Here is a 22205-nt window from a genome sequence, read left to right on the forward strand (position 1 = left end):
CTTTCTATTTCCAAAATCAAGCGCTCTTTCTTCAAGGCGTATTCTACCAATGAGCCTGATATGTGCTTGTAATTGTAAGCGTACCTCACCTTGGACCAACCTTTCTCAGAGAACACTTTTATGAAAGAATTAGACCACTGAGACCAATCGTTCCGCGGCAACTTCATGGTGTTGGCTTGATACCAATCAATCGCTCGATCGATTAGAAACAATTTCAAAGCTTTGACTTTCTCCTGATCGTCCACAACCTTGTGTCTCGTGCATTCGGAGTTAAAGTCTTCCAACCAGTCGACCGCTTTCTGTTTACCACTAAATTTCTCTAGCGCGAACTGCTTCTCAATCGTTCTAAGCTTCTGATCTGGCGAAGAATCTTGTAGTTTCAATTTTCCAAGCATCTCCATCACATCGTTTTTGAAGTGTTCCCCCAAGTCGATTCCCGCTTCTTTCGACGGGGATGTAGTTTCCTCGAGATAGTAGCTTTCGAAGACGAAATTGCGGTCACTGTCACAGTATTGATGCAGCAAGGGCTCTTTCAATGTAACTCTCAGATTCCTGTATTGACCAACCTTCGTCAGATTTTTGATAGCGTTCCTCACGACTGGGAGATTGAACAGCTCAGGATGGCTGGAGTCTTTCTGGTGCTTGAGGGGGAAAATGTACTGCGTGTCTTCGAGTTGTCTTCTGATCGTTTCCAAACAGATCACAGGTTCTTGCTTGGAAGTCGTCTTCACAACCACGTGGATGATCACTCGTTGCTCCATTTTTTTGGGACTTTCACGGCTGGAGTTTCACAGTTTTCGGAAAATCGATTTATATTTTTCTTCTTTCAAGGATCACACGATCGATTCTCACTTAAATCAGAGATTTATTTTAATGGGTCGATTGAAACGATTTAACAACGATAGTATCGGTGGTATGATACGTAAGCATGAGAGCATTTACCTTAAATCAGAGAATCGATTTTCACGTGGTGAATCCCGCTCTTGGAGAACGCAGAATGGCTAGAGCCAGATTCTCCTATCTCTGGAGAGAAACGTGGCGGCAGTTTTCGAAAGGCGCCCTCTCTCAATATCGGCAGGGAGCAGGGACGATATTACACTCTTATCCAAGATCCAGAAAAAAACATTTTCCGATTCGCGCGATTAATCCGATCTACTCCAAATCAAGGGCAGAAAACGACTCTCGAGAAGCACCAGCTGACGACGACGACCACAGAAGCGAAACTGGAACTTACACCGTCGACGATCCACAAACTCGAGAAGCCAGAAGGAAGATTGACATGGTGTTCGGTGTGGAAGAGGATGCTTTCCAAGAGTACAACGCTCGAAACAAAACCCTGAACAAGAACAAGCATGCTGTTTCCGTCACAAGGGTTAGTTGAGATATTTTTCATTGCACGGGAGAGCATCGAGAATTCCCGAGACCCGATCCGCGTGATCGAAATATGATCAAGCCCTCAAGGGGAATATTGACATTTCAGACGCAACCCATCGTGGCTCCGCCGAGACGCAATCGAACAACATCTTCTTCGACCTTCCTGGCTTCTTCAGTACCGACTCCGAGTAACATGATGTCGGATTCGATGATTTCGTCCACCATCAGTTCCGGTTCTTCGACCGGTGGTCTTCCGTCGAAACCCTCCAGTATTCGCAATAAACCTGTAACGGTCTCGGCTCGACAGAACCGGAGACCTTCGAGCTCTGGGGCGTCACGACCGTCGACGGGCAAGAGCCCTACGGCCGCGACCCCGACCAAGGAAGCCCCGCGGCCAAACACTGCCAAAACCCCGACGAAGACAACCCCGCTCAGAAGAGGACCCTATGGTGGGTCGGACTTTAGCCTCGAGTCGTCAAATTCGTCCGGATCTCATCTCACAGGAGGAGAATCGATGAAAGTCAATCGGGCTTTCGCTTTGAGAAGAGCTCGCTTAGGACTTCAGGACAACGTTGCATCCCAGAAGTCGCACCTTCTGACAGGAAGCAACCCTAACCTTTTCTCAAGGCAGGATGGGGGTCGCTTCTCGATGAGGCTTCTCTCATCCAAGCAACGCACTCGGCCAGGGGCGGAAAATCTACCGCACGGTTCGAGCGTTGCTGGAGTCCCGAATAGGAACTCGGCTTCTCCGAAGACGTGCAGGTAAGGGTATGCGAGTCGCCTTCAATCATCTGCGCGATTGATATCCGGTAAGCCTAATCGGTCCAATTGTTTCTTCCCCAGACGAAACGAAAGCGATCCCTGCAACATCAATCTTCTGGGTCAGGACGACGCAGACGATTTATCCAGGCCTGAGCTCCGGTCTTATCCACACGGAGTGGATCCTCTGAGTCAGTCGACGTTCGAACCTTCAACTCAGGGACACGATGTCCTGTTGAAGGACAGTGAAATGAGCCGCAGCGCCTCATTCAACGCTCATCCGAGAGCGGCGAGTCCGCTTCTGTTGAGAAAGGAGACCTTCCTCAAGCAGAAAACCTGTCCGCAACATCAAGCTCTGGTGAGTGGTCCTACCGGAGCATCGAATCAATCCTCGGTCGATGGTTTCCCTCATCACGACGGCGATGTTCATATTCCGCGTAGGGGGGCGGGAGAATCAACGAAAGGAATGGATCTAATGAACATCCCGGTCATTCCAGGAGAACGAAAGACAACATGCAGCCGCCGCAGCTTCATCGCGAACGAATTTCGGAGGGAACAGACCTTCAAGTCGAACAGCGAGTCCATCGCGAGCTGCTTTCTCTCCCCAGTTGCAAAGACGGACGGTAGGGTCACCGCAAGTGATCAGGAAGGTGCTCCCCTCTCCGCAGGCATCTCCATTCCGACAGCAGCCGCAGCAGCCGCTGCCACCTCAGCAGCTATCGCATCAGCCATTCCAACAGGCGAAGGCATCTCTCGGCGAGAAGGACGAACCTCAGGGCTTATCTGCTCTGGATCAACTCGTCATCCAAGCCATCTCGCAACTCTCTGGAAAGCTCAGGCTCCGAGTCGGTTCGCTCATGGAACGCGAGAGCAAGAGGTATTATTTGAGAATGCGCTCGTGGAATTCAAAATTCCCACGATTCTTATCATCCATTGGGGGGTTCTGCTGCCGTTTCCCCAGCTCCCTCAATCGTCATGGAAGTCCTCTATATGTATATAGTAGTGTCTGTAATCTACGCTCCGGTTGCAGGTATCCTGAGGGAAGCGATCAATCTCTCCTCATCACCGAGCTGCTCTCGGGTGCGATAGCCCCTCCACCAGTGGTGACGGATAGTGTAGATATTTCAAAAGAACTTTCGGGAATTCTCCGCAATCTCAGAAACATTGAAACCTCGATCAATACACTTCTGGCTCTGGAACCCGCACCGCCGGTCGTCGAGCTGCTGGGAGAGACCCCACAGCTAGAGGAAGCTCAGAAGCTGCCAGACGCCGAAGAACTTGGCGATACGGTTCCACGAGGTTTTTTCACTGTGGCCTTATGAAGTTGAGTCTCTGATTGGAGGAATCGGATGAGAACGCCAATCCCAGATGGGCTGCTAGGTTTCACGGCGGTTCGAGCTTTCGAATAGTTTAGCAAGGGGGAAGATTTTTTCGTAATTACTTCATGGCGGGAGTTGGAGCAATCGGCATATGCGTGAGGCAATGCGTCGGAGTCGAGATAAGTTGTCAGTCTACACTGGTGTATAGGACCGTGATTGTACATAGATTCGGAAATGCGCAGGAATCGGCGTGAAAATGACTAGACCCTTCTGATATCCTCGGATCGATAGAAGTTTTGATGGATGGCGAGGCCCCGGAAGTTTGGGACAGACTCAGAAGCCTCGGAGTATTGTGCTCGATCGGTGAAGGATAGTGTCGATGAAAAGCGGGGAGCGGAGGAGGACTACCACTGGAACCGAAGAAGGATATCACATGAATCGACCTGCTAGAGACATCGTCCCTGCACCAGGGTCATCTGATTTATACTGTGAGATCGAGATATAATCAGAGAGGGTCAATAAACCATCCTTTCATCCATCCATCCAAAGTCCCTGGGATATCGTCGAGTCGGTCGAAAAATTGTGACCTACGGGGCAAGATGAGTGGTTAAATGAGGGAGCATTCTCCCTGTGGAGCAGATGATTCTTCCGGGAATCGAAACACACGATATAGGCATATACGTCGTCCCTGCTGTCCTTGATTGAATGTATTATGCAAGATATTTGCTGGGGATAGAACAATCTATACTGGGAAGGGTCACAATTCAAGTCGGATGATCGCGACCAAATTAAGACTACGAAATATGTCCAGCTCGAAGATCACGGGAATTCCAATCATACGAGCCAAATAGAAACAATCTCAGTCAGGTGACGTCCGAGTTTCTTTCGAACATGCATGACTTCGTTTACCTCCCTCCGTGGCCGATCCGGCCCGGAACCTGCCGTGGAATCGCCCACAGCGCAGGTTCGATGCTCAATGGTGCCATATTTCTCCCCGCGCTTATTGATTTTTTTTTGATGCCTCCCACGAAAGAGACAAATGCTACCGTTTCACTCCCGCACATCGGAATGGGAACACGTCCGGACGGAAGTCCCGAGATCGTTATGCTCGGCGCCATATTTCACTATTAATGTAGAAGAATGCAAGGGCCGTAACCGGGACCGCCCGATCCTTGCGATCTCCCGGATCAGAGGTATGGTGGTATGGTATGATCGCGCAGTGGTGTGCCCTAGAATTTCGCAACGCCGCAGACGAGGCAGGATGAGCTCATCGATACGTAGAACGTCTTCCCTAGACATTGGAAGAAGTGCTTCTTGTCAGAAGTCGATGATCATTCGCCGTGCATTGGGATCGAAGGTCCGACTAATCCTGTCAGCTTGCAAAAGCTCGTCCGTGAGTCTAGAATGGGTGAGGACTCGGAAGGTATTTCTTATTGACAAGGTCGAGTAATGGAGACACAGTCCAGTGGCCCAATTTTTTCAAATTATTCGGTCGTTCCGTGACAGCCTATCCCCGAACTGCTACACGCAGCCCGTCCCGAGCATCACCGGAGTCTCGGTATTTCTTCCGGTAACTGACTCGCAGTCCCCCAAGAGGATCAGTGCCGAGGACTCGCGCTCCCGGTGGGGACATCCGTGAGGAAATTTCGACGGCGAGAGGGATTGAAGCAGGCTCTCTTCCGCGTGAACTCTCGTGGCCTGAACACATCTCCCTGAAGCACGTCTCCAGAAGAAAAGTCAGACGCGCAAGCGACTCCACCACCCATCTGTAGACTATTCGGGGTGACGATGGAGCGTTCTATGACGGAAATCAAGTTGAAAGTCCACTTTGATGACACTGGCCGGCAGGCTTCAAGAGCGGGACGGAGATCAGCCACACACGATCATAGAGTATGCATATAGGAACACTAGTCATCCCTGATCAAGATCGCGATGGACTTGCGAAGTGTGTACGTGCGCATGGCCCGAGGAGTAGAATGTCGTGGGTCGTGGGGAAGGGCGGATTCTTCGACAAGTCCCATCTGATTCCGGAGGGGTATAGCGCAATTTTCCCCTGACACCGATTACCTCGAGTTTCCCGCGCCAGCCGGACCGTCTGACCCGAATAGACTCCTCGCCACACGATCGGATAAACTACATTCGAAACGTAAGTTGCCCCATCGATTGATGTGAGCTGCGGAACTGTCGCGCTCGACGAATTTGATGGGGTTGCCACTCTAACGGAATAATAATGCGATAAGAGGGAGAAAATCAGCGCTCGTTGACGGGCCTCACTCATCAGTGTCACTTCCTCGTCGATGATCCATGCGCCGCGCTGCCAGTTATAGCCTTTACTCGCTATGCCATGTGGAAGAAGAAGCAAGGACACGAGGAAGGCGTGGATGAGAACGAAGTTGCCCGGTCCGAAAGCAACCATGGCGTCAGTTCGGAAAATCCTGTCAATATTGATCACGCACTTTTCCGAGAAAACTGGAATTCCGCGGGATGAGTTCATGGCCACACTCACCCCGGTCGAGGCAAGTCGCGAGGAAATCAAAGTCGTGCGGAGGATAATTTCGTCTATGGAAAGCCTCCCTGGGAGTGCGGAGGAAGTGCTCGATTCTGACGCCGAAGTATCGCAACCAAGCACTGAAGACACCACTGACGATCATTACACCGATGAAGATCCAAAAGGGGAACGATCCCTCAAGAAAGCCTCGATCTTGTTGAATCCGCAGACCGAGGGCTCTCTCCAAAGAATCCGAAATGCGGCTGCGTTCTACAGATCAAGCAAGAAAGGGACGCGTACATTATCTTGCATGATGAAGAATTATCGTTTCATTAAAGGCCCTAGTGATCTTCAGAAAGTCCTCGCCATGGGCGATCGCATCAAGAATGGTACGATGAAACGCGCCGATATCATGGGAATCTTTCGAGAACGCTTGCTGGAGAGGATTTCGCAGAAAATGAATTCCGGAATCATCAAGCATGATCGGGACATCCAGAGGATAGGCCAAGAGCTGGCTAGGGAGCTGCAAGATTCCAGGGTTCCGAGTTTGCCTACGTTGGATCAAGCAATTCCGCAAGACGAACGGCATTGTCTCCAGGAAAATCACGAAATTGACCTCGAAGCGCGCGAAGGCAAACTCCGAACGAACGTCTGCGCAAGCTGATGATTTTGTGTCCAAGATCAGGGATCTCATATCATCCCACGGATTGGAGGCGAAATGTATCGCGAATGCCGACCAATCTGGGTTTTGAAACATCCCGCCGAAGCGTCGTCAGCGGACATGCGGGAGGGAATCAGGGTGTGATATTTTGCACGCTTCCTTCTGACCGTCGTTCACAGACCGTCGTTCAGAAAGCCGTCTGCGGGGAGATTCCCGCGAGAGCCTTCCAAGGCGTTCCGCGCGGATCGAAGCAGATGGTCCGCCGGGCGTAAGGTGAAAGAACCGCCAATGGCCACCGCAGAGCTGAGAGTGAGGCTACGGCCTGGCCCGGAGGTAGATGAACGGTGGGGCTGGGAGGGAGAAATCGGGGGAACTACCCTACGGTGTCTCCGTCATCGCGCTCTGACAAGTGAGTGAAGGGGCAGTGGTCGGAAGAATCAAAAGGAAATGGGAAAAACGGAATGATATAGCAGGGGAGGAAATCGGCGAAGAAATATCTCGCGGAGCTGAAAAGGGTGACTTACGGGGACAAAAGTAGGAAAGCGGCGGGAAATGAATAAAAAGACGATTCCTGTCACTTCAACGTCAAACCCCGATGCGTGGAAGCTCTGACTGTGGTTCGTCGATTCGTTCGGAGAGAGAAGCCGCGGCTCCAAACAAAGCGGTCTAAAGTGAACCCCAACGACTTGCATAGAGAACTCGCAAGAGCGATGGGACATATTTCTCCTGAAACGACTCGTGGATTCGAATTTATCTCCAAAAGATAATACTCGCGAGAAGAAAGCCTTTTTCTCCTCGCTCATCTAGTAGTCCCCTTGTCTTTCCGCGCCATTCTCGACATATTTTTCCCGAATCTCTTCCCCCGTGACACATCCGGCACCGTTCCGGACGTAATCAACGTCGCCTGTCGCTACGGCTCCGATCTTTCGGATTGTTCGATAGAATGAGTATTCCGACATGTCAAGACGCTCCACGACGGTGACACGCTCCAAGAGCGGCCCGGAAAACTCGGGAGTTCGCTGTTCCAGCGGCGAAGACTTTGATAGCTCCCCGAAAATCACTCGAGAGAGAGCTCGCACGGGGGGAGTTGAGCGAAGTTCCAAGAATCAAAAGCGAACCGCGTCCCGGAATCGATGGCTCTCGCAGCTCCGTGTTCCACAGAGACGCGTGACTGCATTGAATGAAGACGGAGATGTTGAAAACGAGCAATGACATCCTTCCACGAGCTCCTTCCCGCGTCTGTCATTCGTACCCTTGGCAGAAAAGGGTACCTATTACTAACTTTCGGTCTGCGGACAGAGACCAAGACGGACGGATCAAACGACTGACAGACAGCTGGATTGGCGATCAGCCAAACGAACGAATAACCTCATTTGGGGTAATTTGATTTATCTCACTTCGATATGACGGTCCTGAGGTATGCAGTAGTCGCAATTAACATTCCTTCGCACGCAACCTGAAACAGTTACCGTCGTCGGCCGTGCCGACCGGCCTGCTGACCAGAAGCACGAATGAGACCAAGCTGAGCGGCCAGCGAACCGGAGACGACAGCCACTGCTCGTGGCACTACCGAACCTGACGTTGTCCGCAAATACGTCGCGGCATAAGGCGGGAGCACGCAAGCAATAAATTGATCTCCTCTCAATTCGAATCGCCTCAATCTCCTCTCGTCGCGGACTCACTCGAGTACAAAATAAGCGCGCCTCCGAATTTTCGGAGCGTTGATTGGTGCCATGGTAAAATTCATCCGATGGAAATTAATTGCGATATTCCTGACATGAATTGCTGGCAGGCCGCTCTGCTCCGAAAATCGATGAGAAAATTTTCGAGAAAATCCGGCGGATGTATGAGACGCCGAATCCCAGCACGTTAGACGTCGTCGAATTGTGTTCGAGCATTCGGTTTCCCCCTTCCCCCTGCGTCTGATGATGAGTGTGCGGTGTCCTTGTGCATTGGTGCGTGGTTTGAAGCCAATGTTCGGCTGGATGAGAGAAAATTTCGACATATGCGTGTTGAACGCGGTCCGATCGAGGCCCGTCGTCGAGGGATTTCTGGCTGTGATGATAGGTCAGAATGTTGTCGACCGAAGACTCGATTATTTGTGGACGAGGTCTCTGGCCAGGCGACGGAGAATCACGAAAATTCGCGGAAGGAGGAGCGTGAATGTGTTTTGTGCGCCAGTGACCCCGCGACCCGTTTGTTTGCCCGAGAGGGGAGCAGGAGCGACATGACGGGAAATTATTCAATTTGAGTCGATGGTCGAGCAGGTAGGAGCAATCTTGAATCCTCCTCTTCAAGCTCAGAACGTAAGCGCCTTCACGGCTCCAATAATGTATCAGTTGATAACCACTCACTTCGATTAAAGCCAGCTCTGGACTAGAGTACAACGTCTGAAATCACAGTTCTTTTTATTGATTCCTCTTTGCATCATACTGCTCGTTGAAACGGACAGTATATTGGAGCCGATCCGCCGATGTGTATACGCATAGAAACAACATACAATGTGGTCGAGCGTTTCGACTCGTTGTTTCACTAACAGGTCGGTAGGTAACTTCGATCAATTTCCCTTAAGGGAGGAGCCAGCGGCCTTTCGTTTAACAACATTACTGTAACTCCGGATGTAGAAGTTTAGAAAAAGTATAAGAATCGCCCCGATAGTCGCCTGCCAAGTGTAGATAATCGACGATGGGTACCCGCAATTTCGGAACATTGGGACCGAGAGGTGAGCGATCATCAACACGAACTGGACTATCTGGACCTGTAAGTTCAGAAGAGAAATATCCTTATCCGATCAAACGACATTGATTAGAAGAATAAGGAATAGAAGCCCAACGAGCTGAGATTTCTCCTCCGTCGTGCCGACCGCGTCCGGTACACGGAGAGCCGTCTCACTCGACGGGATGTGCAGACCCTATAGTGGCTACAAGCTAGCAAGATCATTACCTTGGTCAGATGTTTTTTCCACCAGAGATGCTTCTGCACTGCTGGTCCGAGCGTTGACAAGAAGTAGTATGCGTACATTATGGCGTGTACACAGGAATTCAAACACAGCGTAAAGATGACTAGATTCGTCAAGCCATATATCGCTGATGCCCAAGAAACACATACAACCATCACGTGATGAAAAATGTGGAGGAACGTAATTTGACGTTGTTTTTTGCGTAATATGAAGAACACGGTATCCAGGAAGTCGATCACCCGTAGACACCAGTAATAAAATGTTATGTCGAGCAGCTCGAGCGTAAGGCTGTCCTCGCGTCGGTCTGGAGGTGAGCATAAAAACGGTTGACCCATCCGGAAGTAAAAATGATGCGCAATTTTCACTGCGAACGCCATCGATGCCAGGATTTGGAGAAGGTTGTATATGCGGGTCACGCCAGTCAGAGAGAAGGGTCTCCTGTCTCTCATGAATCTCGGCCCCCAACTACACACGACATAGAGGTACAGTCCAACGATGCTGACGAGTGACAGAGGCTGCGCCACAACCCATGTTTTCAATCTTGGATCACGCTCAAAAACGTAAGTTTGCATCGACTCCATGTCGATCTTGATTTCCGGTTTAAGCTTTTTTTCCGCCTCTCACGGTCACGTTGTATGCTCAACACGTTGCCCTCGTAACCACAGCTCCAGCGACACGGTCCTCTGGTTAATCGACTCACGGCTGAACACACGCACATTATCATCAACGATCCCCTGGTCGAAAAATACCCGGCATCGAAAGCATAGTTCTGGGGGAGTTTCAAGCGAAAAACCCTCAGACGACTTCTGTCGTGAAAAGTCGAAAACGTTGCTTGATTGACTCGCGGGAAAAAAGGGAATACATACACAGGGATTTTGGGTAGAACAACAACTATCGGACGGTACTATAATCTGAGGAGGTTGGAGCTCCTTATGTACATTTCGGTCGAGAGAGGGACCTACAAGAGTACTTATGTAAGAGCAGACCCGTGTCCATCTAATTGATTCTATTCGGGGGTTCTTGTGATTCTGGAGTACAGGGGTTAGAGAGACGGAGGGAGTGAACGGTGTGGATCAAAGCTTGGTTGCTGATGCGGCCAGGGTCCGAGGTTTCGTCGTTTGATCAGAGTGAAACATCCATTGATGCGGGGTTGTAGCCCTCTCCGAGTTCGCCGAATCTAAGCCGCAACTTCAGCATGAAGTTTTAGCGGAAACCAACCGATTTGAATGAACGACGGTGGAGATGATGAACCTCAGTCCCCTTCTAGATACAACCCCGCATCAATCGATGCTTCAATTTGATCAATCGAAGAAACCTCGGACCCTGGCCGCATCAGAAGCCGAGCTTTGAAACACACCGTCCACTCCCTCCGTCCCGTACACTCGCTCTAACCCCTGTACTCCAGAATCACGAGAACCCCCAGATAGAATCATTGAGACAGACACAGGTCTTCTCTTAGATAGGTACTCTTGTAGGTTCCTCCCTCGACGGAAAGGTATATAAAGAGCTCCAACATCAGGAAGAAGTACCGTCCAATACCGTTGTTCTACCCGGAATCCCTGCGTGCGTATCCCTTCTTTTGACGTGAAACGTCTTTAATTTCGACTTGGGGGCGCGTTCAATGAAATTCGTCCTTCATGTCACGATTCAACGCCGCTTTTGAGAGGCGAGAACTTTCTTAATTGTGCACAGAATTTTTGTTGGATTGTATGGATCGGCAGACAATTTACGGGACAATCTTCTATTCGAGTTTGAAATGAATCCGAGAAAGTTAAGAGCCCTTACGTCCCGATCTCCAATCATACTGACAATCTCCTCGGTTACTTGATGAATATGTCTCCAGAGCCTATGAACATGGGATTTCAAAGCTGATTCGACTTACAAGCCAAAGCTAGTGTCTTTGGTCCCTCTGCGCAACTCGAGGATTAGCCTCTCAAGTTCCGAAGAACGTTTTATTTAGAAGGAAATAGTATGTTCTCCATCCTGATCATATACATATATGCACATCGTTTTTTATGGAACGATTTCTGGTCAGCCGGGCGGTAGATGTTCCTGTATTGTGCGTCGCGCACGGGATTCCCAGTCTAGTATATCTATCGATGAGTATTAGGGAGCTGCATGTGGTTCGTGCCCTATTTTCCGAATGATGATATTTCCGTTCTGAGAAGCATGAGAGGACTCCCGACTGCTATATTCTTCGCGGGGAAACTCTGGGAAGAGTTTCATCTGTATGTCACCATCAGGCTCACTAACGTATTCTCAAAAAGAACTACTCCGAAAATGAACAAATCTGTCAAGTTAATCAACGTTTATCATGTCAGAATTTTATCGGCTTGCTGACGATAACCATCTCCCGTTGCGATAACGAAGGAGTACTCGTCATTTTCACGATCCTTCATATCTCTCGCTGCTCACCCCTTTCAAAATCCACAATCATTATGCGGCCGAAAGGGTAAACACTACAACGTCGTAAAGGCGGTGTGATGAGCGCCGTTTATCGGCCGGCCAAGAAACCGAGAACTTCCAAGGAGAGAGTTGCGCTCGATAGGGAGCGCCGACGAGATGCCCGGGCTATTGCCTCAGGAGAAACAAATATGGTCAATTCTGATGCTAATACGTGTGGGTCATCCGAAGCGACACCGATTGGTTTCTCTCTTAGCGAGAATGCGCCCTATCCCGAAAGGGCTCCGAACCCCCGACGAGCGCAAGTTATGAAACGGGCATCGGCATACTTCGGACGGGTCTTCCTAGAGAATGAATTCGGGCACACTTGTAGCGTATGTGATCGTTTGTGGTTTGTTCGAGATCTCAAGACGGTGACAGCTCCGATCGCCGCGTTTTTGAGCCTGACATTCCCCGATGAGGCAACCTGCGCTTTCAAGCTTTGTTGCAATTGTTATCGTGTGTGTCGGGAAAAGAAAATCCCTCCAATGAGCAAGAGCAACGGTTTCGAATATCCTCCGATGCCAACCAATCTGCCCAAACTGGATTCGATATCTGAGAGACTGATTTCACCACGTATCCCATATATGCAGATACGGCGTCTGCGCCGCGAAGGTTCCTACGGAATTATCGGACAGGTGATTAATGTTCCCGTTGATGTCGATACGATGATTCAGTGTTTGCCTCGATCTTTGGATGATGATTATGCTTTCAATGTCAACTTGAAAAAGAACATCATTCACAAATCCACTTATTTAAGTGGGTACGTAAGAAAATCATCGATTGAACCCTGGTTTCGGTATCTTATCGTGCAACCATTATACAAATTATACGACATAAAGATCGATCGGACTGTCTTCAAAAGTTCAATCGAAGGTCCGGGCAAGACTGTGGGGGTCGAGGATGTCATTGAGACACTCGATGTTCACGACGCATCGGAATCCGAATTATTGAATTCACGGCAACACTTAATGATGTGGAACGAAGAGCATTGTTTGGACATCGCGCTCGGACAACATCGCAGGCCTGAGTGTATCATTTACGATACATATGCCGAAGAGCTCTCATTCCCTGCTATATACTTGGGCTGTGGTCGACAGATAAATTATAGCGATGGTGATAGCGTTCGCTCGACTGCATATACGATGTGTATGTCTGAGATTCGCAGAACGGACCGCCGAGGTGCAACCCCGCAGCATGTATTGTACATGGCTATGAAGATTCTTCGTCTACGTGTTCGGGATGGCATACAGAATATGTTTCGTTGCCTGCGATGTACGTCGACCATTACGCGCAGCATGATCGAAGACCGTGAACTCGTGGAGCGGTTGATTGATACTAATCAAGCATTTTTGAAAACTATCCCGAATTCCGCACAATATTGGTCATCGCGGAAAAAAGACCTGTTTGCCATGATGCGGCAACTCGGAAAACCAACCGCATTCATGACATTGAGCGCTATTGAGATTCGGTGGCCGCATCTTCTTCGATCGCTCTATCGCCAATCAGATGACTTCAAAACCAACGAAATTGACATCGAAGTGGATGAGATTTTGGAAAAACTCGAAAAATACAAACGAGCGTATCTAATTGCTGAGGAACCCGTCACATGCACTATTTACTTCCACAAGTTAGTGCTGGTTCTGATGTCCATGCTGACGTCGAAGAAATCTCATAATCCATTCACGGGCCATCGGGTTTGGACTTCTTCTTACGGATCGAGTTCCAACATCGAGGGAGTCCGCATGCACATATCCTACTATGGCTCGAGAACGACCCGGCGGAAGAATTAGGCGAAGACATGCCTCGTACAATTCAGATGCTGACAAACTTGTGTAGTGTTGACCGAAACGATCTGATCGACCCCGAGATGATAAATAATCAAACCCATGCGCACACCTTCACTTGTACCAAAAGAGGGGAACAGCTATGCCGATTCAATATACCATATTGGCCAATTCGTCGAACCACAATACTCTTACCACTATGTAAGAACGACGACCGAAGAAAACGATTCAAGCTGCAAGTATCGGAGGCACGGAATCTGCTAGAGACGAAGGCATATGACACGATTGATGCGTTCCTGGATGATATCCATTGCGATTATTTGACATACATGGATATGATTCGATCGAGTCTCAAACGAGCCACGGTTCTGTTCAAGAGAAATATGTCTCAGATATATGTCAACACTTTCAATCCCTGGATATCATCGGTCTTGAATTCGAACATGGACTTGCAAATGATCCTCGATTCGTTTTCTTGTGCTGCTTACGTCGATGACTATGTCAATAAGTCTGACCGAGGAATCAGTAATTTACACTGGCATCTACTGAAGATCCATGAAGAAATTCCTGAATACGATCAGGCTCAACTCATGTGGAAGGTGGGATTGAAAGTTCTGAATAACGTCGAGATGTGTGCTCAAGAGGCAGCATGGTACCTGTTACGTCAACCCATGAGTTGGACGTCCCGAAACATTGTAGCCATTCCAACGATGCCACCCCACGAGCGGTTAAAAGCCCGTAAACGCAAATCAACTATGGAGGACGAGAATTTACCGGGGACCAGAAATCTATCTGGAGCAAATCAATGATTGAAAAGTATGAGGAACGGGACATCGCAATGGAAACTATCACTTTAGCTCAGTTCGTCGCATGGTATGAACCTAAAAGGAAATCAGCATATGAGAATGACGAACACATGACTGAAGAGAATGGAAATCCGTATGTCGATGACGGGGAAGATCTCAACCTGGGTTACAGACGCCGTTAGCAATGTAAAATATTACGGTATCGGAATTACGACGAGGTGGATCTGCATAATTACAACAGGGAGATGGTCACCCTACACATACCCTCTCGGAACGAGCTGCTTGATATTATCGATCGTGATAAATTCCTTGGAGTGTATGAAACTCGAGAACAAGGAATACTACAATACATCATCCGTGAGCGCTGTCCGACCGAGGAGTAATGTACTCAGCAAAGTGGACTATTGCGCCCTGATTCGATCAACAAACGCTGAACAACGAGAATTAATTCTGGAAGTGATACAACGGCTTCATGAACCAGAACGAGATCCGATCCAGATTTTCTTGACAGGACCCGCCGGCTGCGGGAAAACATTCACTTTGAAAGCGCTCATGGAAACATATAATCGGTATCCTCATCAGCACAACTCTCTGAACAATGCCTACATATCGACGGCGACGACAGGAAAAGCGGCCGTCGGAATCAACGGCGTGACCGTCCATTCGGCATTTCGTCTGACCATGTCGAAACAAACTCATCAACTCTCAAATGAAGTTTTACAATCATATCGGTATCATCTGAGAAACGTGGAGAGCGTGATCATCGATGAGATCAGTATGTGTGGCTCCCACATCTTCAATGCTGTCAATTCGAGATTGCAGGCAAGGACTGGGGAGTTCGACAGAAACTTCGGTGGTTTGGATCTCATCGCATGTGGCGACTTGAAACAATTGCGGCCCGTAAACGCGTCTCCAGTATTCAGTGCGATCAAGAACACATTGGGGGGCAAAGCATTGTTATGGCAGAGTCTGGATTACTATCCTTTAGTGCAAGTGGTGAGACAGAAGGACACCCGGTTCTCCACATTGCTCACCAAGATTGGTACCGGAAATGCATTAACAGATGAGGAAGCAAGTTTACTACAATCACGATTCCGTACTCGACAGTGGTGTAATGATAATTTGCCAACCACAGTGACCCGCCTATATTTTAAAGTCGCCGATGTTGAAAAACACAACTTATCAGCGATTCCAACTAATGAAACCACTGAACGATTCATAGCTCGGGATACATACACAGGATATAAATCAGAAAAGGAGAGAATTGACGCTGTCGGCAAGATTCTTAGGATGCAGACAGCGGGCATCTTCCTTACTGCTTAGTACTTACGGGAGGATACCCCTACATCGTGACCGCGAATATCGACGTAGAGGATGGTCTTGTGAATGGGGCGATTGGCATATTGCAATTCATCGAACATTACCCGACATCAAAAGCCACGAATGAAACCGTTTGCCTGTGGATGGATTTCGATTCGGAATTCATTGGTCGACAAGAACGGCAGAAAACGAGAGCGCACGTACGACAAAAACAAGATGTATTGAACGAGCGATGGGTCCCGATTATATGAGATCCGCGAACATCAAAATTACCTCGAGGATCCAATGCCGACGTCTTCAGTTCCCACCACAACCAGCGTGCGCTCTGACCATACATAAATCGCAGGGCGGAACATTCCACCAGATTGTCTACGAATACCACGAGAGTCATCAGCAACAGCTCGTCTATGTTGCCCTGAGCAGAGTCACCAGCATAGATGGTCTGTTTTCGACAAACATTGATGATGATTCCACGTTTTATCACGTCAGAGAAGCGAACACACCAACCATAAAAGAAATTCAAAATGAATATCAACGTCTGGCAACGCACAAATTGCAAACGATTACATCGGATATCACCGAATTCGTCAAGCAAACCGGTGCTCACGCTCCTGAAATAATAATCGTCAACGTCAACGTGCAAAGTCTAGCTGTCCATGCGGAAGATGTCTCAATAGACACACTCATATCAAGGGCGGACATAATTGTGACGACAGAAACATGGATTCACCAATCATCCGATCATGTAGTCATTGACAACTTCACCAGAGAGCTCAATTCACCATGTGGAGGCAGATCAGGGGGCGTCGCTGTGTATCGCCTTAACGACGCACCGCTAAAATTTATCACGCAAGGAGCGAATTCGCCAGACAATATCATTATCAATCCGCCAGCTTGCGGTGAGCATTCAGGGGATATTGCAGTCACGAAGATTATATCGGACGGGGGTATCACATTTGTTGTCGTTGCTCTTTACATCCATCAACGAACAAAATTTGAGGACTTGAAAGAATTCATTAAAACGAACCTTCGTGGATACAGTACATACGACCCCGATGGAAATTGTGAAGAAGCGATGGTGATGATGGGGGACTTCAACACATCGGATCACGACCGAATGAGACTCGCCAAATTCTTGGAGAAGAGATTCAAGCTACATCAACGAAATAAAATCAAAGAGAGGACGACGCTGGGGGGTACATGTTTGGACCTGACGTTCGCACGCATAATACGAGTTTCAACGAAAACGTATGTCTCGTACTTCACCTATCATTGTCCCGTATTCAACAAGGTCTCAGCAATCGACCAGGACTATGAAACGGACGGGTGACGCCGATAGCGGATAATTACGCACACCATTGGTGAATGATTCGATGAGGTCGCAGTAGAGACACCAAATATATAACCATCGAGAATAACGATAACGAAACACTGATTGGAGATATTCGCTAGTGATTCTCTCTACACGGACGGAACATAGAAAGATTCCACATTCAATATGAGTTGTCATCACCATATCGTGATGCGTGTCTCCAGCCGGCGAGTCCATGCTGTTCAGTTGTGCCATGACCTCCTAGCCTGGGGAACAAGAAACAATAATCCCATAAAGAAGCTCCTCACCATCTACTCAAGAGACAGCGTCGATTGGAATTATGATGGATCATCCAGACCGCTACCAATCGATACATTCAACATATATTTCACGGTGACCATTCCCATTCCACACAATCATCGACTCCATCGTTACATACATGTAAAACATGGCATAATTTTTTCATTGAAAGGTGACCCGAATTGGCGTCAATTACATCAGACCGCTCTCGGAGTCATATATAACTATGAGTCTTGAATAAATATTCAGTGAAACCAGACATAGGGTCTCCCAGCGTAGTATAGTATTCATGTCATAAAGACCGCGTCAATTCGAGTGAGTTCCCTGTCCACCTCGTTCGGAGATCGCGACCGGTTTTTATCCGCCGAATCGGTTCGATTTCGGTCCGATTTGAAATTTCACGGTTTATATATGGAGACACAGGTCCCAAGAGCCCGAGATCGCTGTCGACTTGGATATCATACGATTTCGTCGTTTCAGCGATCACCAATCACGTTCACTGATAGATCGCTCATCGATACGAATCGGCCGTGTTCTTTGAGAATATCAATAGGATACATAATACAGTTTCAAGTATAGAATGTATCCTCATTGCCCGGAAATGTTCGATGATCGATTTTGAGGTACTCAAAGATCAGCCGTGAAGGATTAGCAGAACAGAGTCTCTCATACAATCAGCCGAAACAACCAGCATATAAATACGACCCGCATCCATACACCGCGATTGAATTCTAACAACAAACAGGATGACACATCAGTCAAAGGACCGAAAGATATCAGCAGCCGAATCGACGCTTAAATCACGATGATACCATCCATGGATTCACAAGACTATGTCCTCGGCTCAGCTGAGAGCCATGGGAGCGCGGATATCCCCGACGACCGAGGCCGAACATCAAGGAGGAATCAAGAAGCCCCATTGTATTTGCGGACCCGACAAAAACCTGATCATATCACGCTAAAGCCGTATGGGACACCAGTGATCCTACATCTTTGGAGCGACAGAGAGCAGACATGGGACGCAATGTAAAAAGCAGAGGCGATTCAGAACCACAATACGATCATATCAATCACAACCGTTCCTGTCATCGTCGCGCACGAGCAAAGAGGAGGCGCGAGAACAGTGGAGCACATCACGGAAGGTCACGACGATGCAGATTCGATTGCTAGGAATCTGACGATCATCATCGTCTCCCGGGAAGGGAGACGGTGACGAACCGTCAATGTGACGAACTTTGAGAGACATGTGAGAACCCTCATTGGTTTTTGCGGTGACTGCTACATTTGTCGGTCAGCAGAAGATTTGATCAGCTGTGAAGGACCACACAGGCTGTCGAGGACACTACTTGATATGGAGGTTGTTGTGGCCTATACAACGGAATAAACTGTCCGACCGACATATGCCATCGGCGAAAATGAGCTCTTTATAAGATAACGTCGATTGATAATAAGGATCAATGAATATGTGTTGTAAACGAAAATATAGAGGATATTTATCGGCGCTCGTGAAATTGGAGTGATCATTGATATATGAAGATCGCTGGAGAAGATATCAGATCAAATAGCACCATGAACAACAGCCTGAAGTCAGATAGCAGTAATTGCAGATGACCACCAATATCATGAGCCGACGGTGATCCTTGTTCCCCACTTTCGGAGATCGCGACCGGTTCTTATCCGCCAAATCGGTCTGATTCCAACACGATTTGAAGTTCGCGGTGATCATACGGAGTCACAGGTTACAGGAACCTTAAATCCCTGTCGATTTAGATATCATAAGGCCGCAAGAGAAGATCAGTAGCGTACCCAAGGGGGGGGGGCTCCCAGGGGTCCATTAGGATAATCCGGATCAGGTTGTTCAGAGCCCGATTTGAACGATACCATTCATTTGAGGCCGATATGCGCTTGAGTCGATAAGCCAGAGGACCGTGTCGCTGGAACTCGGATATTCCCGATATACTGTCCGTTTTCACGAGCAGTATGTTCGAGAAGAAAACCAGAGGGGTAGCATAGGAACCAGCGCGTTCGTGTCCCCTCGGATAGGGGCAGCGAAAACGGAATGAATCCATTGAGTGGATGAATGTGGCGAGTATTGAAGTGCATCAGAAACGATGAGGACGATATGGCCGAAAATCCGAACCGGAACACGAATTTGCTATCACGGCTTTGAATGGAAGGCCCTGAACAGTGTTCTTCTACTCACGTCGGAAAAAATGATACCGCATATGAATGGTCGCCCAGCGGGTTGACGCCGCAGAAAGGTTGAACCAATCAGATGATGATCGTTATTATGTGAGGGAAGTCATACGAGAAGAGAGGGTAGCTTTGTCCCCGAGAAGCCGCGCATGTCCACGTGGGGCATAGGCTTTCGAGCCGGGGAATGGAGTCATAGGCATTCTTGATCTATCTGACTCCCTTTTCCTATGGAATCAAGCACGACAACACGGTTCCGATCGCCGACTTTCGGACTCAAACCCACGCATCTCCTCTAATCGGTCGGTGAAGCTACTGGGCATACACTCTACATTTATATTTAGATTTTCGTATTCTTGGTCAGAACATATCTCAACTCAACTGATGTAAGGAATAGGGAAAATCGTGTTTTCGGTACGGGAAATTCCTTGTAAGAGAAAACACTGTACTTCTGTCTGACTGAACGAGCATGGACATCGTCGCATAGTCGCCGCGACCATATGATGGCGAATGTTCATATTTCCCAGAGTACGAGAGGGATCGTTTTCGCGGGCTCATGTCTCTCGATCCGCTAATTTGCTCTTGAGACGCAAGGGGCACGGGGGAAAGCGCTCCGGGCTCTAAGTTTGTGCCAAATCTTTCCGAGATCGCTCCCGGTCGGGTTACGACGACTCCTTCACGTTTGGACTTATGGACACTCACGTCACTTATGGACGAGCCCGCGGAATCTAGCTTACATTCAGCGACCAGAGTGAGGCACGCGCTATCCATGCAACCAGTCTTTCGAGATGTCGAGTTAGGCTTCCCGGTGCATGTGAACATGGACCCGTATTCCCATCCATTGCCCCATCCATTGGGGAACCCCATCAATCACCGCATGCATGCGGCATGAATTTGCGTTAGGTGTTTGGCTGGCCCTCACCTTGGCTCACAGAGCCGGAGCTCCATTGCTCGCCAAGCAGGAAGAGGAAGAGACCCACAGTATAGGGAGGTGATATCGCAATCGAAGTGGGAACAAGTTTCACTCCGAGCCGGGAAGCTCCTATGGCAAGCAAATCGTTCGTGAGACTGCACTATGGAACTGATGTTTGGGAAGGCTGGAGTGCATCCAGCGGCGCAAAGATGAGGGAGAACCCGGAGTAACGATCATGACTCTCTTTTTCGATACGAGAAGAAGACTCGCGCCGTCGGGGATCACGAGCTAGCGGCATCACGGGGAGAGGAGAAGCGTTCCTTGGTCGACGACTTGTGATGACCGTGAAGGACATCAATCTCCATCCGCAGCGTTTGCCTCCTCATAAAAATGGAAATTCGTGGAGACCCTTGTCTAAATGTGGCTCTCTTCCTTTCTGATGGATTCACCGCGCCGCTGGATTCCACAGCTCCACGCTCTGTAGGCGCCCGGCTAGCCTGACCAAACCAGAGCATCGTCGAACGGACCGACATAACTTCGTTTTGAATAGACCAATAGAACTTTTTCAGGCTTACCCGCTGCGGTTGATCCCGGATCGGCGCTGCTGGACGCGCCGATGGTTCCAGAGCTCGGAGAAGAAGGAGAAGGAGGCACTATTTGGTCTTCGAAATATCGGAACTTCTGCACTACCACGGCGGGAAATCCCGCGGCTGGGTCGGACCATCTGACGGAAACGGATGCTTGTCGGGAACCGGGTGAGGTGCGCATATCTGGTTCTTCTCTAGTATGTGGAGGAATCACTCCAAGCCTTCACCTCGGAATTCTTGGCGTTCGACGTCCCTCAGTCGAAATTCCCAAGTAGATTGCTCGAAAGGTGGATCCGAACAACGAGACGACACCGGTGGCGGATCGTTGCCTTGATCGCTCCTCAGGAATTCGGTGAGAGCCGCGGTTTCGGAGATTCGAGTTCGAGCGAGTGCCCCTCCCACCGCTTGTTGGTCTTGGAGATTCGAGAAGCTACGGCTGAGAAGCCATGAATATCATCGGTGACTTGAAGCATGCGGAAACCGCTCGAAATTGCCTGCCTGCCCGCTTGCCTTCCTGTCTGCACGCTTGCGTTCCTCTCCTCCTCCTCCGCTGTATCGTCATAATCGACGTTGCTCGCTCGCTATACCGAGATATTTAATATCCAAAGGAAGGTACGATGGAGGAGAACGTGCCGTTCCCAATCTCCTGAATCCTCGGCTCGTTGCGAGGACACAATAAGACGCTTGCTTTCGAGCTTGCTTGCTTGCCAGCTAACTAGATCGCTCAGCAGTGGCATGAGCAAAACTGGGAATCGCTTGACGACAAGGAGGAAAAAAGGCAATAACTTCAATTATGATGCAACGAGAATGTTCTTCAAGCGATTCGAGCAGCGTGACAGTTCCGCATGCCGAGGGAGTGCGGCTAGATTCTAGTATCTCGAGATTCGCGTGTCTAGCTCGCCCCACGTATTCGTAAGCATCGGGAGACTCGTTCAGACTCGCGCGCTGTGGTAACTGCGGCTAGACGGTGGACGCAAATCATGAT

The 22205-nt window shown here is 49.0% G+C and overlaps 2 protein-coding genes and 1 pseudogene across 2 annotated transcripts; 2 read left to right on the forward strand and 1 right to left on the reverse strand.

Annotated features, from left to right (window-relative positions):
• The first annotated feature begins 873 nt into the window (after window positions 1–873).
• Window positions 874–3963, forward strand: LOC100906133 (uncharacterized). The gene is made up of 6 exons (XM_029112457.1): window positions 874–922; window positions 1173–1372; window positions 1481–2136; window positions 2218–2491; window positions 2631–3010; window positions 3164–3963. Exons 1-6 carry the CDS (start codon window positions 874–876, stop codon window positions 3453–3455), a joined length of 1851 nt encoding a protein of 616 aa, XP_028968290.1. The 3' UTR covers window positions 3456–3963.
• Window positions 3964–9158: 5195 nt separating this feature from the next.
• Window positions 9159–10457, reverse strand: LOC100906278 (elongation of very long chain fatty acids protein 7-like). Its single transcript, XM_003746827.2, has 2 exons — window positions 9545–10457; window positions 9159–9359 (listed from the first exon to the last, which is right to left on the reverse strand). Exons 1-2 carry the CDS (start codon window positions 10139–10141, stop codon window positions 9159–9161), a joined length of 798 nt encoding a protein of 265 aa, XP_003746875.1. The 5' UTR covers window positions 10142–10457.
• Window positions 10458–12154: 1697 nt separating this feature from the next.
• Window positions 12155–17245, forward strand: LOC100906423 (uncharacterized; annotated as a pseudogene).
• Window positions 17246–22205: the final 4960 nt, after the last annotated feature.

The sequence above is a fragment of the Galendromus occidentalis genome, unplaced genomic scaffold (assembly GCF_000255335.2).
Source record: "Galendromus occidentalis unplaced genomic scaffold, Mocc_1.1 scf7180000077504, whole genome shotgun sequence".
In the NCBI taxonomy this organism is placed as follows: domain Eukaryota; kingdom Metazoa; phylum Arthropoda; class Arachnida; order Mesostigmata; family Phytoseiidae; genus Galendromus; species Galendromus occidentalis.